This window comes from Pinus tabuliformis, chromosome 8 (genome assembly GCF_031772625.1).
Source record: "Pinus tabuliformis cultivar Carrire ecotype Pingquan chromosome 8, CPIR1, whole genome shotgun sequence".
NCBI classification, from domain to species: Eukaryota; Viridiplantae; Streptophyta; class Pinopsida; order Pinales; family Pinaceae; genus Pinus; species Pinus tabuliformis.
The window spans coordinates 163,424,071-163,438,915 of NC_142294.1; the positions used below are offsets into that span (position 1 = coordinate 163,424,071).

Sequence of the window (14,845 nt, forward strand, 5' to 3'; positions counted from 1 at the left end):
AGGTCTCCAAGGCAGCGAAGAAAGGAAGGATAAAACCAAAGTGTTAAAGGGCTAGTTACAGCCACACGTGCGAGGAAAGGAGAGCAGTCCCTGCGGTTATGACAACAGAAAATTACAATTCACCATATCTCATTGTTTAGGGTGCAAACTAGGCCTACAATGCCTCTCTCTCAAGCGTGGAAGAAGGGTATGCAAGCGAAGGGTGGAAGATAAGTATAACATAGTTTTGTGAAGAGAATCCCCCACACGTGCGAAGAATTAGGGCTGCATTGCTGCTGCCCTAAGTCTGCAATAGTTGTCAAGAGAAAAGAAGGCTCGGTTGGAAGGCTATAAGGTCATCATCCTAAGGTAGAAAGACTCCATCTCAAGCGAAGGAAGAAAAGTTCGAGGTTCATCCTAGAACACACAATTTAAGGTCTCTACAGTTGTCGAAAGAAGTGCCGAAGGGAGGAAGACAAAGTGTTGGAAGGAAGAGGATGAAGTGTTGCAAAAGGAAGTGATCTTGAAAGGACTTGACTTGTGCTTGGAGGATCTTCTAGTTAAGGGTTTAGGGTTTGGCATTGATCAATAGAAGCTTCAATAAGAGAAATTCACTAAAGGGTTTTCCTCTCAAGGGAAGAGAGGTTTTGGCCCTGGCAGAGAGCCAACATCTTGTGTTCTTGTTCTTATGTTTTGGTAGCAATTTGATGAAGCACACACACATGCATTAATAAGAAGCAGAAGAAAATTAAGCTAAGTTGCAGGAAACGTGAGCAGGGGAGGAGTTTCCATACGGCAACGAAAACGAAATTCAAAAACGCGTACGGTACAGCCCAGAAACGCGTTTCCGACCATATTGGCACATTTCTCGAGGCGGAAACGTGGCCAGTACAGCCGGTAACACGTTTCTAGGCCGTACGACGTCGTTTCCACATGCAATTTGACTTTTTTTTTAGTTTTTAGTTTATATTTTGTCTTCTAATTTTTAATTAAGTTATTTAAATGAACTTCATGGTAATGTTAAATTCTTATTCATCCTTTTACTTAAATTTTTAACATTACCATGAAATGACTCAAGATGTTTGAGAGTGGTTTCGCCCTCATTGGATTTCATATGGAGAAAGTAGAATTTTAGATCTCACTCAAAATCCAGCAAACTTATTTGTTTTTCAGGATTTCAGGATTGGGGGGATTGCAATGTTTCCATTGGATTTTATCATGTACTAGGGTATGGAACTTGTATTTAATCAAGAGAACCAAGCCCTGTATGCAGGGGAGACTCCCAATAATCAAGAGCATGTAGGGTACTAGGGTATGAAACTTGTATTTAATCAAAAGCACTAAGGTCGTTCGACTATGTAGGAGGAGACTCCCAATCAAGCACGAGACAAGAAATTAGAAATTTCTCGTGGCTGATTTTGGATATTTCTATTTTCATTATGTGATTATTCATGAGTAAATGTGATGTAAATTAAGAGACTTCTAGTTTATGCATTGACAATTGACAATTTTATCATAATGGAATAAATTAAAATGTATCATATATGCTTTATGATTGCACATATTTTTTAAATGTCCTAATATATATATATATTTGCATTTCCCCGTTTCCAAAATTTGGGGGGTCACGTTTCGTACCCATGCCTGTTTCGGAAACTCATACCCATTTCCCCGTTTCGTGCAACTTAGAGATTAAGCTAACAATAATTGTTATCAAGTAACAAAGAATCACACTACACCTAATTTGCCCTAGATTCTTCAACAGCGTTCACATCGCAAATACTTGCTCCGCGAGACTGGAAGACGACGACCAGAATCGCCCCTCCTATTGCTGCTTCAGCTCTATGGAACAACACCAAGTTGAGGGCATCCAAATGCGGAGGGCAGATTTTCTGCACACAAGAATTGGGAGGCTTAGGCGCCGCGGCGGTGGGTGGAGGCAATTCAAGTAACAGAGAATGGAGGACTTGAAGCGCAGCGCTGTGGATCACCCTCCTCTGTCCCTAGTACCATAACAAAAGATTGAATGGATTGCTGCCACATGTTAAACAATGATTAGTTGGAGGATGACGAAAATGGAGGGCTGGGATTGGCTGGGATGAACAGTGTTTTCCCAGCCAACTCCATAGAGGAAACACCTTCAGTGTAATTATGTTGCCCACTCACAGACTTGTGTGTAGTTGATGATAGTATGCAAATGCACTTGTTCCTGCAGCTGAGGCAATATTCCATTAACAAAGGAGCTGCTTCTTGTGTAGTGCATAGGTGATTTGACAAGATTTGCAGTTTGCCATTTCATCCTTTATGAACTTCTTTACATAGTTGTTGAATTGCCTATTACCTATTATTGCTCCGAGGTGATTCTCTTTCAGTGCCACCAGATTTCAGTGGATCCATTCCAGCCTCGCTCCTCACGTATTTCATTGCATAGTTGATCATGAAAGTGCATTAATGAGGGCCCACTAAAAAGTTGTCTGCAAAGCGCAGTAGTTTATAGGTAGCAGCAGTTTAGAAGGGTGTAAATCCCAATGCTTGGAGATGCTTCGCATCAAGAGTTTTCTATTTCTAGGAGGCCACAGATCTCAAGTTAAATAAAGAGCATGAGTACAGGCAATTCATTTTACTAATGTGCCGTGCTAATCTGGAAAGCTTATCCGCAGAGCTTGGTGCATTCTCCTAAAGAGATTCTGGTTTAGGTTTGATTCTGTCAAGAGCGGTCCTTCACTGGAGTTTCTAGATTCATTGAAAATTTTCTCCTCTGTTCTTATAAAAGAAAGACAGGGCGCTTCACATTTCGGTTAGATAGATGACGTTTTAAAGTAGCATGCTGCTCTTGTAATCCTTCTATCAATTAATAGTGATATATGAAATTGATTGCTGGAAGTTGGAGCCTGCTATTCTGAATTTCAATTTCTATGTATCCAGGTCTAGAATTCAAATTTCCATTTTCTTTAATAAGAGTTGATTCCTAGGTTTAAAAGTTTATTGCTGTAGTATAGATCTGTTTACCATGTGCCAAAAGTTTGACCTGGTATCGACACTCTACAGCTGAAATCTTGTAATCTGTGTACAGACTCCAGAGAAGGTTTGCTACCGATGAGAGGAAGCTGTTGTCCGAGGATTTCAACGGTTGTGATGCCCATAAAATGGGAACAGTTGTGATGCCCATAAAATGGAAATTTCAAGAATCCATTCTGAATGCAAATTCAGAATTTCACCTCATTTACTTGAGCTTTCCTAAATCTATTCCTTGCATTTCAAACTTACTACTAAATCTGAAATATAAATTACAACAACATATATTTCACTTCTGTCCAACCAAATACATAAAGAAGCCCAAAAAATAAACACAGAATGAATGTTCTTCAAGGAAACTTTGTTTCCAGTACTAAGAGCACAATCCCCAACATAAAATGGATCTGAAAATAACATATAAACAGCACATTTGTCACAGCCATAAATCTGCCCTTTTATATTCTACTTACTTGTCCAATTACTCAACAAAATCTGCTCACCGTTATGTTAAATCTGCATATATAACCAGCACTAAGTTGCATGAAACGCCGAAACATTTCGGAGTTTCCGAAACAGGTACGTTTAGAAACGTCGCCTCCCAAAAATGGAAACATTGGCTGAAGCGTCAGCCAAAACGCCATATATGTGTATGTGTGTATATATATATATATATATATATATAAGTGAATAACACATTATCTTGCAAGAAAAAGGAGAATAAGACCCAAAGATGACAATTTAAAAGGAAAAACAAGTCTATATTAACTCTAATAGATGATTACATGATGGTCGAGTTTCGGCCAAGTTTCAGAGTTTCGGGTACGGGTACGGCCAGAAACATCGGGTTCTTTGAAGTTTCGTGCAACATAGAACCAGCACTAGAAACTGTTCAGTCACTTTGATAACATAAGCTGAAAATCAGCTTGCAAATACACAATTTGAACAGCAATGTGCACTTCATTTATACATAAGAAAGAAGCTACAAGTACATGCCAATAGTTTACCACATGCTGATACAAGATAGTCCTTCAAGCTTATCTCGAGTTAAGACTCTCCAACGCTTCCAAACCCTAAATTTAGAACAACCACTATCAATAGCAAACCCTAACCAACAAACATGGCCTAGCAAGGCATCACACCAAGCTACTCCTAACCACTCCAACAGCTCAACAAAAAGCTAACATCAACACCAACAAGTTCACCCTTAGTCTTTCAACAAGCTTGCCTTAGACGAGCTCCAAAGCAACGCACCCCAACCTTGCTCTAGGGTTTGTTTGCCACAAACCCTAGGTCATTCTCACACAAGGACTTCAACCTTGGCGAACCCTAGCACCTTCCTCCCTTGTATGAAGACAAGTTCATCTTCAAGATACAATGATCTAATGAACTCTTTCAACTTGCTACAACTAAAAGCTCTCTCCTCCCTTCACATAAAACAAGAGAACGAGGCCAACAATAGTAAAGTGGGCTAAGTCCATAAGCAACCTAATGTAATCCTCAAGATAAGGTCCCCACGTGAAGCATTGTCTTTTCAAGCTGTACACATGTCAAGAGATGACTCCTCAAGTGGTGCACTCTCCAGGTAAGAAGTGCTTCTCACCACAAGTCACTGTGCTTTCCAAGACAAGCATCCAATGCTTTAACATTGCTCCTCAACATGTGTTTGAGTTCACAAAAAACTCCAAGTAGTGCACCCTCAACCCAAGCATCCTCAAGTTGAGCGCTTATCCTCCTAAGGCATGCCAAGTGGTCCCAACACTCTTAGGGCCAAGGACCCTCCCATCTGGTGCTCAATGCTCCTCCTCCAAGGTAGATCCACCTTCCATGCAAGCAACCCCACATAAGATAACCACCTCCTCAAGTAGTGCCCTACTCTAGCACTATTGCAAGGACAAATAACCACTCATAGAAAGCTCTGGAAAATTCATCAACCAAAAGATACAACTAAGGGACTAGGATTTTACCATGCACCCCAAATCACATGAAGGCACCCCTAGCATGGTGTATATACTTTTGGATAAAACAAAAAATTAACACATAAGTCTCTAGAGGTTGGAGTGATTAGTGCCTAAGATAGGCATGAAGACCTTTGAGCAGTCTACGAGTAATATGCCCAAGAAACTGTAGTGATTGGTGCATTGGTGTATTGGATATCTATGTGAGAGGAGATTTTTCCTTGTAATAGGTTGTTGATCTATTTTGTTGGTTGTGTTATTTGTTTGAGGTGTGCTCAAGGAGTTAAAGGGATGGTGAACATACTCAATCTCAGACAAAATGACTTACTAGAAGGAGCCTTTGACTTTACTCCTTAGAAGTCCAAAGTTTAGATATTGGAAGAGGTTGATTTGTGGAGCATTGTTGAGGAGAAGGCTACAATTCCCACCATTCCCCAATCCCTCATACAATAGGTAAATCAATACAAGACATACAAAGCATTGGTCTCTACGTATCAATGTCAATGTCTTGAATGAGATGTCCCTGAAGAACAAGCTCACTAGTACCCACATGAGTAACACAATTGCTTAAAGATCATTGAGCTTAGAGATCAATGCTTTGTTAGAAGAGACAATATTGAAAATGAGAAGTTAGTGCCCATAGCAGTAAACAAGTACTCAACGCCTTCAGAAGCCTTTATGGAGGGTCTTTGTGCTTGTCAAAAGATGCCCACATTTCAAAAGCTTTGGGATTATTTCTTCCAAAAGGAGATGATGCAGGAGCATCTAGGCCTAGCCAGCAATGTGATGGTGTGGTCACATGTTGTGGCTAATGAGAGTTTGGAGAAAGAATTGGTTATTTAACTTTTATTAATTTCAAAGTATGCAAGTAGTTATATTGTTGCAAATACTAAGGAAAATAGAGAATAAGTGGCAAGTGATCCTACCTGCGTGGAGATCAAGCCAATTAGTTATATGGATTAGTTAGAGTAGGATTTGATTTCTTAAAATATAGTGAATTCCTTCATTTGTGGAAGGAAACTGTTAGATAAAACATATATGTAATTTCCTTTCTTTTTTGGAAGAGGGATTCGAGACAGAGAGAGAGGATTCACGAGGGAATTGTAAGCCTACGGGTAGTTTAGGAACAGAGGCCACTAATTGAAGAATCAGGCCAAAGAGGAAGGATTTAGGAGCGCAAAATAGTGTGTGGATTGTAATTGAAACAGAGGTCTTTTAATTTGTGTAATCGGCCAAGGCGAGACTCTGTAATTGTTTTATGTTGAATGAATGATATTGTTGTGTTTATGATTGATTATCAGGCCTGCGAAAACCCTTGTATGCTTTCAGATTCTTTGTATTCAAGTCGGGTGATTATCCCTTTATTTTGTTATGTTTAACACCTAAATCGTATGTTTGATAAAAGTCAGGGCTTTCTTTTAAATATCATTGTTTGATGCGGGTCAGCGAAGTCTTTTTACATAGTTTTGGTCCTGCAAGCTAAAAACCCCAAGTACACTAAGAATTGGCGCAAAACACAATCAGATCTGAAATCCAGACTTGAAATTTTATAAAGGGTGGCTTATATCTATATCGGGTCCGTAAGTTTGATCGGATCGGCGCTTTAGAGCGGACAGAGCCTGACAAGTGAATTTGCGATTTGCGATCACGCTATAAATCGTAGCCGTCGTAACAGCGTATGGTATTTCGGGTGGCAGAAGGACTGTAAGCGGTATTGAGTGGTGGTCACCCGATCCCATTCATCATTCAACACATAGCACGAGGGGAAAAGGGAAACCGCTTTATCAGGCGGTTAATCCCCGTATAAATTGTCCGCCCGAGATATGATATGGACCGTCAAATCCGCTTCGCGAAAATCGACAGTGGAGAATTGGCGACAGTTAAAATATTCGAGTCAATGCTGACCGCTGGATCAGAGATGTATTGAACAGTGGAGATCAGAGATATGGAATGATAGAGGGAAAGGGATGGATCAAAAGGACAGATCCACCGATATTTATAGAAGCGGATGTATAATATTTGAGATCCGGTTATTTGTGTGGAGCGGGGTTTTCTTTGATTTTCCCATGTTTCTGTGTATTCATATATTTCCGATAAAAAGTGTTGATCAGGGTTTTAAGGCAAAAAGTGGAATAAAACACTTACGATAGTGTTGTGGAGTCCTGATAAGTTTAATTGGTCTTGGCTTAAAGCAAAAGCATATGAGAACGCTTCCGATATGTGTATGAGTGCATGAAACTTTAAAGGTTTTTAAGGGTGAAATAGTCCCGATAAAGTGTGAGGGTGTAGCAGTCGTATGGTTGCATCAGGAGACAAGGCGAGAGATTGTTGTTGCTAAAGTGGAAGATAACCAAAACCCAACCCTCATTATGAAAGAGAGGAGAGGATGTAAGAGGGGAGGCCCTAAAAGGGGTCAAAAAGTTAAGGAATCTTCAAGGTCTTCAATCAAGAGAAGAAAGACTTGAGTTATGTGAAATGCTTAGAGTGTCACAAGATGGCCATTGTGCATCTCAATGTCTTGATAAGAAGAAAGCCAAGTAGTTTGCAACGAAAGTAGAAGCTTTAGCCAAAGTGGATGAGTTAAGATCCAAGCTTGAGATAACCTTCTCCATGGCTTTGTGCCTTTCCACTAACACAATTTTTGGTGTAGGGTGGTATGTGGATAGTGCAGCGTCCAAAGTTCAAACACATGATCTTCAACACTAAGGCTTTATGCAAACCTCAAGAATGAGGATGTTATACAAGTGGAATTAGACAATGATATGACTTACTCAATTACCAAAATGGGGTTTGCCCCCCTTTGCATGCCTTCATGTGATGTTCTAGAGTTACATGATGTTATGCTCTTAGTTTCACTAAGAATCCTATTTGAATTTCATCAATGAGAAATATGAGGGGGCTAAGCTTGATGACCAATCAATGTTTCATTAGAGATCGCAACCATGAGCATAATTGAGTTTTGGTCAAAGGAGTGTGAGAAGGTGGCCTTTATAGGATGCTCACAAATCCAATAAAGCATGATACTTTAGTGCATAACAATGACAAGTTGTGCAACAATAGCACAAGAGGTTTGGTCACCTATACCATGGGGCACTTCTGCTCTTGAAGGATATGGCACAAGGATCACAAGACTTCAAGAACACTAAAGTGTACAATGGTCGTGCATTAGGCAAGCATGCAACATTGTTTTTCCCACCAATGAGCATCACAGTTTTGGATCCAACCATCTTGGCCTCATGCCCAGATCTGATTTGTCAAGAAATTGAGGAATCAATGATTAAGATTGGATTCAAGCAAATTTGACAATTTTTTTCGGATTTGTTTCTAGTTTTAGTATATAGATCCCAGTATTTAGGAATCAAATCCTAAAAGAGGATCCATTTTAAAAATTAAGGGAAATGGTTCCTCTTACTACTCAAGTTGTACGTTAAATGGTGAAAGCTCCAACCCACATTATACAATCCAAGTGGAACCTCAATAGGTCACCCACTGCCACCTCAGTCACCTATCTTTGCCTCTTTAGGATAGCCATTGGCTCTCCTTCGACTCAAGGGGGGGGCTCCCTACTAGGATCACTAAGCCATAGTAAGATAAGCACAAAGTGATGTCAACAGTGCCCTTAATGAAACAATTTTGAATATTTTTTAAGGTTTTGTAAAAAGAAAAAAGTGACGGAGGGAATCTGTGCCAATTTTCTGTTAGGGTTATATAGTCAAAAGAAATCAAATGGCAAGATGAGATCAAGAAGGAAACCCTCTTAAGTCAATTATTTGGTACTTGTGGATTGGGCAAAACCTGATAGCTAAATTAACCCCTCCGCTAATCAGGAAAATCATGAAGTCATGGCCCCACTAGAAAGGATTCCTCCAATGGGAAAGCCTCCAACTACAAATCAACTATGCCATTAAATAGAGTAAAAAAACCTTACTAAGGAACTTTAGAGTACAACCTACAAAGGAGGATTAAACTTAACCCAAACCAACAAAGAGAAAGTGAGGACTAGCACCCTAACATTCATCTTCCATGTGACTGTGTCGCCCCTCAATGGATCAATTTTAGTATCGTTATGGTAGTCTTGAACAAGCACAATAATTCCTTTAAAGATGTAGAACACATAACCAAGAAAGAATAACTTCTAATTCAAAAACATTCATCACATAGATAAAGCCCTTAACACCAAAATTGCTCCCATAAAGATATTTCCATTAAGCTCCAAGGGGAGAAGTGCTCTCACAATCCAACCATGAGTATAAATGAGGAAGCCCTCCTCTATTACCTATTTATAGAGATCTAACTTCGTTTACTATTTGATTTAATTCCTTAGATTTAGCATGAGAAAATTAAATCTAAAAAATCCTAAAATCAAGTAATCTAACACAACATGCCCACGTGGCACGGGGTGTAAATCAATTGGCGATAGAGTGTATTGTTAAGAAACTCCTTGCTACATCATTGGTTCAAACACTTGATTAGTTGTGTGTGCCGTGTGTGCCGCACGAGAGGCCATGTTGGTATCCTTAGAGGTTATAGTGGTAGCGATTGGAATTAATCGCATGTCACATGAGTACGAGCCCAGCCCAATCGCTAATCATGCTAGTTCACAAAAGAAAAAATTAATCTAACACAACATAAAAATAAAGTGGTCAAGCCATGTACAATGATTTGATGAGTAATTCCCAAATAAAGGAGGTCAATCCTCTCGAGCAAAATAAAAATGGTCCAAGTTGTCATGCTTAGCCTTTGAATGGTTTAAAAATGATGTAGATGGCTAATGTCCCCACAAAAAATGGTAGTCCAAGTGTGAAGAAGTCTCCTATGAGTCAAAAGGATCCAACATCCTCACACTTCTAGTGCAAAAACCTCATGAAAATGTGGCAATATGTCTCTAAAGGAGAGCAGTCCCTCCATAATAGCACCATAACAATGCAATGCAATGGTCCAAGACCTCCAACAACTATCCCAAAAGATGGTCCATGCCTATACGTTGGACCAAGGGGTCTCCATGAAGTATGGGAGTGACATTTAAAGTTAAAAAACAGCATCAAAACCACTTAACAGCTACAATGACGTCCAAAAAAAAAGGTGGCTTCCTTCAAAAAAGCTCAACAAAGTCCTCAACTAACACTTCAATAACCCCTCATAATGCCTCAAATTAAACCCCATCATCATACCTTGGGTCAAGGCACTCCATGAAGCATGGAAGATGTCTCTACAAGCCAAAACTTGGGTCATTAGACCCCCATACAGCCAAGTGACAAAAAATTATAATGAATTTGATCTTCATTCCAAGTCACCATTCTCCAAGATAGTTTGTCCAAGCCACATTCAAATCATCCGAGGTGTCTCAAGTGCATGCCATGTCATCACAAATCATCCAAATCACCACGTCATGTCATCAAATTACCTTGCCGACTACCACAAGTGTTGTGGGTGCAAATGGGGCCTCATAATGGGCTAAGCAATGCTTCAAGACAAACCCACATTGTCCAAACAATCTCAAGAGAGTGTCAACTCATCATAGTCACCCATCCAAGTCATCAAATGCTAGAATATTGCCCCCCTATGGCTTGCATGTGTGTAGATAGGACCTCCACATCAGCTCACTAGGTGACAAATAAAGACAGCACTCAATGATGTTACATGTAGGAGGTGTCCAAGTGCCCATAAGCAGCTTTGGGAGGTGTGACCAATGCCTTGATATATGATGCCTCTAACAACATGAACTGCCTTGGGAAACATGAAACAGCCAAAAGTCAGAATGCAAACAGCTTGTCAAGGGGGACTACTTCATGCCACCAACTGCTCTATTCATCCAAAATTTACCATGGGTACCCCTTGCTAAAAGAAGGGGTGACAAGTTTCATTCTAGGGACTGATTTCTAAAGGTTGAGAATCAATTCCTCCAATGCGAACTGTTTCCTCTCGAGTCTCTTCATATTGAAACTTAGGCAAAAACAAAAAACAAAAAAAATGATAAAAAGGATGGGAAAGGATGCAAGAAAGGCTTCTAGAGGGCTCACTTGTAAGAGAGGCATACATACTTCAAAGGTTAAGTTCTAAGTTTCTAATCATTTTGTCACATGAGCTCACCTGCAGTGATCAGGTCTTTGAAGTTCCATAGTGCAAGCAGCAAGGGTTTTCAAGGGCAACAATTCACCATCCAGGCAGCGACCACCAACATCGATTCGACAGGTCTATTACCTCTCAATTTGTCACACTTAGATAAGCAATGCCAACACCAATGACAAAACTCAAAAAAATTAAAAAATAAATTAAAAGAAAGGGAACCACTGTCACTTAGGCTCCCTCTTCTATGCTTTTATCAAATGATGATGGGTCACCTAAAAGGGGGCTTTTCCCTAAAAGGAACCTCCATACTACAGCACATAACAACAAAAGGTGTCAAGCCAAGTTTACACTATGCTAAAAGGACCAGGAAAACCATAGCAGTATTCTCACTGAGGTTTTTATTGAATGCTAAAAATTTTAAACACGTGCTACCAAGAAATCCCGTATTAGAAACCTGAAACTGAGCTCCAAGACTCTTCCCAAATTATAATTTCAGGTGGAATCTTATACGGAATAATCATAGTCATTAGTTTCATAAACATTGATTGATAGTGGAAGAGGGCTGCTGTTTATAGGTATTGATTCATGATAAATATACATAACATTCGTTTCAGTGTAACCATGACAGCTATGTGAGAGAGCTCAAGGCTACTACTAAGATATAATGCAACCAAAGGCATAGGACTGTTCTCAGCAAATTTAGAAGAAAAGATATGCCCCTCACCAACATTCTGTCCTAGATAATAACTAGGAAAATAGTCACTTTCCACAAATAAAAAAATGCACACTTCAGGCCTAGACTTGAACAAATTAACTATCTGTGCATCAAAAAAACAAATTAACTACCTGCGCATCAAAAAAATACATTCAGGCAGCTGAAAGTGCAATTTAGCTCATCAATCAACTTCATTTGCATCTGGTAACATGAATGGTATTTCTGTTACTTTTTGGAAGTGTAGAAATTCTCTAATGAGTTCACAAATGCAATGACATTATCAATCAATTAAATTATGTCCAAAGCACACAGAAGAAAGGAAGGTCAAGAATCCCTTTTCTTTCCATCTGTAAAACGTAGATTTCAATCAATAGTGCATACGGAACCAGTTTGGAGATATGCTAGCTAGGAGGAGGCTGAAGTCAGTTTCTTATTCGGTTTAGATATCTGATAGACAGTATGAGGGCAACAAGATCAGCTATGAGGATGAAACTGGCAGAAGGCTGAAGTCAGAGTTTCTTATTCAGTTTGATAAGATAATAAGAAATCTAAAAGACCATAAGCGTTTCATTGATGAGCTTTCCAATTTTGTCTTCTTCTATGATCTGAAAAATGAATATGTTTTCATTTGACGAAAAGTGTCGGGGGCCATTGTGATTGTTCGATTATAAAAGTAATTTCGTTTTACCTTGCAATTCTCATGTAGGTGCAACCAACAAGGACCATCTAGGTGCAATTAGTTAATGAAAGCATCTACTACCAAAAAAATGGACCATCATGGAACAAAGATCTACAGTTTCTCAATACCAAACAGTGCTTAGTTGGACTTGATAATCCGACACGCGCTATTAAACAACATATTTTACATATGAACATACAAATACATTAAACTCAGCGGGGCTATACTTGTCTGGATCAAACTTGCTTGATGAGTGTACAACTTGGCATCTGTAAGGACGTTAAAGGTGACCCACCAATATGTCGAGTTTTGAATATTACAAACTGGAGAGCATTTATAATGGAGAATTAATCAATGGTTGCAAATATGCCCTTTTGATTATGTTAATACAAAGTCATTCTAATGCTGCGACCATTGGATGTTTTTTATATCAATTCCTTCTTTCACCATTTCCCACAACGGACTCATCTCTCTCAGCTTCTGAACCTGATCAACAGTAAGCTTAATGGTTCTATCGATCTCTTGTGGCGTGGTGAACCTTCCAATCCCAAATCTAATAGAAGTATGAGCCATGTCTTCTTCAACCCCCAAAGCCCTCAAAACATAAGATGGCTCAAGACTGGCACTCGTGCACGCGCTGCCGCTCGAGACAGCAACCTCCTTGAGACCCATGAGAAGGCTCTCCCCCTCTACATAAGCAAAAGACAGATTAAGATTCCCCGCATAACGACGCTCCGCGCTCCCATTGATCTCAACACCATCAAGCTGCGCCGTAATCCCACTCAACAATCGCTCCTGCAGCGCCGATACATGACTCTGGTCATAAGCCATCTCTTTCATCGCCAACTCACAGGCAGCGCCCATGCCGACAGCCAACGGCGTCGCTACTGTGCCACTTCTGATTCCCCTCTCCTGCCCTCCGCCGTTCATTTGCGGCTCGACTCGAACCCTGGGCCTGCGGCGCATATACAGAGCCCCAATTCCCTTAGGCCCATAAATCTTGTGCCCACTCAATGACATCAAATCCACTTTCATCTCATCGACATTGACAGGAATTTTACCAGCGGCCTGGGCCGCATCAGTGTGGAGGAAAATTTTGTTTTGCCTACATATTTCACCTATTTCTGCAATGGGCTGAATCACACCAATTTCGTTATGAACAGTCATGACAGAGACCAAACCTGTGTCGGGCCTGATGGCGGCCCTCAGCTCGTCGATGTCTATGAGGCCGTCTTTTTTCACGGGTAAGTAGGTGACCTCGAAACCCTCCTGCTGCAAGTGTCGGCATGAGTCCAGGACGCACTTGTGCTCCGTCTGCGTAGTGATGACGTGTCTTTTCTTGTCTTTGAAGAAATGCATCACACCCTTGACGGATATGTTGTTCGATTCAGTGGCACCCGAGGTAAAGATTATTTCTTTAGGGCTCGCGCCGATAAGGGCGGCCACCTGCTCTCTGGCCTTTTCCACGGCCCTGTCGGATTCCCAGCCGAAGAGATGGGTTCGAGAATGAGGGTTTCCGTATTGGTACATGTAATACGGCAGCATGGTGTCCAGAACCCTAGGATCGACTGGGGATGTTGCCTGCATGTCGAGATACAGGGGCCGGCCTGCTATCTTGACGCCCTTCATTGTGATTCCTTCCACAGTTTCCTCCACCGTTTCTTCTTCTGCTCTCGCTGCCGCCGTTGAGAAAGAGGCGGCCGGGCTGCCACTGGTGAGAGTTCTGGCGGCCCTTCTTGACGCCACGGATAGGAGCTTCGACGCCATTGCCGAGCTGCCGAAGTCTGGAGTCTGAAAAAATGAAGTGTCGGGATTCGAAGATTAGAGTTGGGTTTGAACAGTGCTGCAACAAAATGTATTTGTCAGCTTTCCTTGTGAAGTTTATAAGTCGGTTGTCCACTGTAAAGTAGGTTCCATGGTATATGCCTTTTTGCATGGTGGAGAATAATATCCTAGTTGCGTGTGGTCTTCGTATTGCGCTTTGTGGTGGTAAGGCGGTGTCTAATCACCCGCGCTGCTGTAGCGTGCATAGATCGTTGGATCTCGAATACCGCAGATCCGATCGTCTCTCTACAGTTTAGGGCATTTATGAGTTTGCTGTAGGATGCTTTGATATTGCCATAGTGGAAGTTGAACTACTAAAACAAAAAAAATTATCAAAAAAATGTGGAAGTCGAACTTTTAAAACAAAAAAATTATGAAAATAATGTAGAATGTCATCGTAAAAGTTTAGTTATAATGAGTTATATCGTAGTTGAGAAACTAAATTGATTGCAAATGTGTAGAGTTGGAGATTTTAAAAAAAATAGGGGAGAAACGAAAAGAAAATTTTGGTTAACATAGTGGTTGTATTGTATTGTGAATGAATCTATATAAATTGATATCATTTTGGTTCATGGGCATTGTGAATGAATCTATATATAAATTGATCTC

General features: G+C 40.5%; 1 protein-coding gene across 1 annotated transcript; it reads right to left on the bottom strand.

The window, feature by feature from the left end:
* Positions 1-12,579: 12,579 nt before the first annotated feature.
* LOC149234648 (cysteine desulfurase, mitochondrial-like) lies at positions 12,580-14,309 on the bottom strand. The gene has a single exon (XM_089371904.1). It carries the CDS (start codon positions 14,177-14,179, stop codon positions 12,812-12,814), a length of 1,368 nt encoding a protein of 455 aa, XP_089228030.1. The 5' UTR covers positions 14,180-14,309; the 3' UTR covers positions 12,580-12,811.
* Between the last annotated feature and the right edge of the window lie 536 nt (positions 14,310-14,845).

Coding starts and splice junctions, on each gene's coding strand:
- LOC149234648 (XM_089371904.1), bottom strand. CDS start 14,179: ATGGCGTCGAAGCTCCTATCCGTGGCGTCAAGAAGGGCCGCCAGAACT.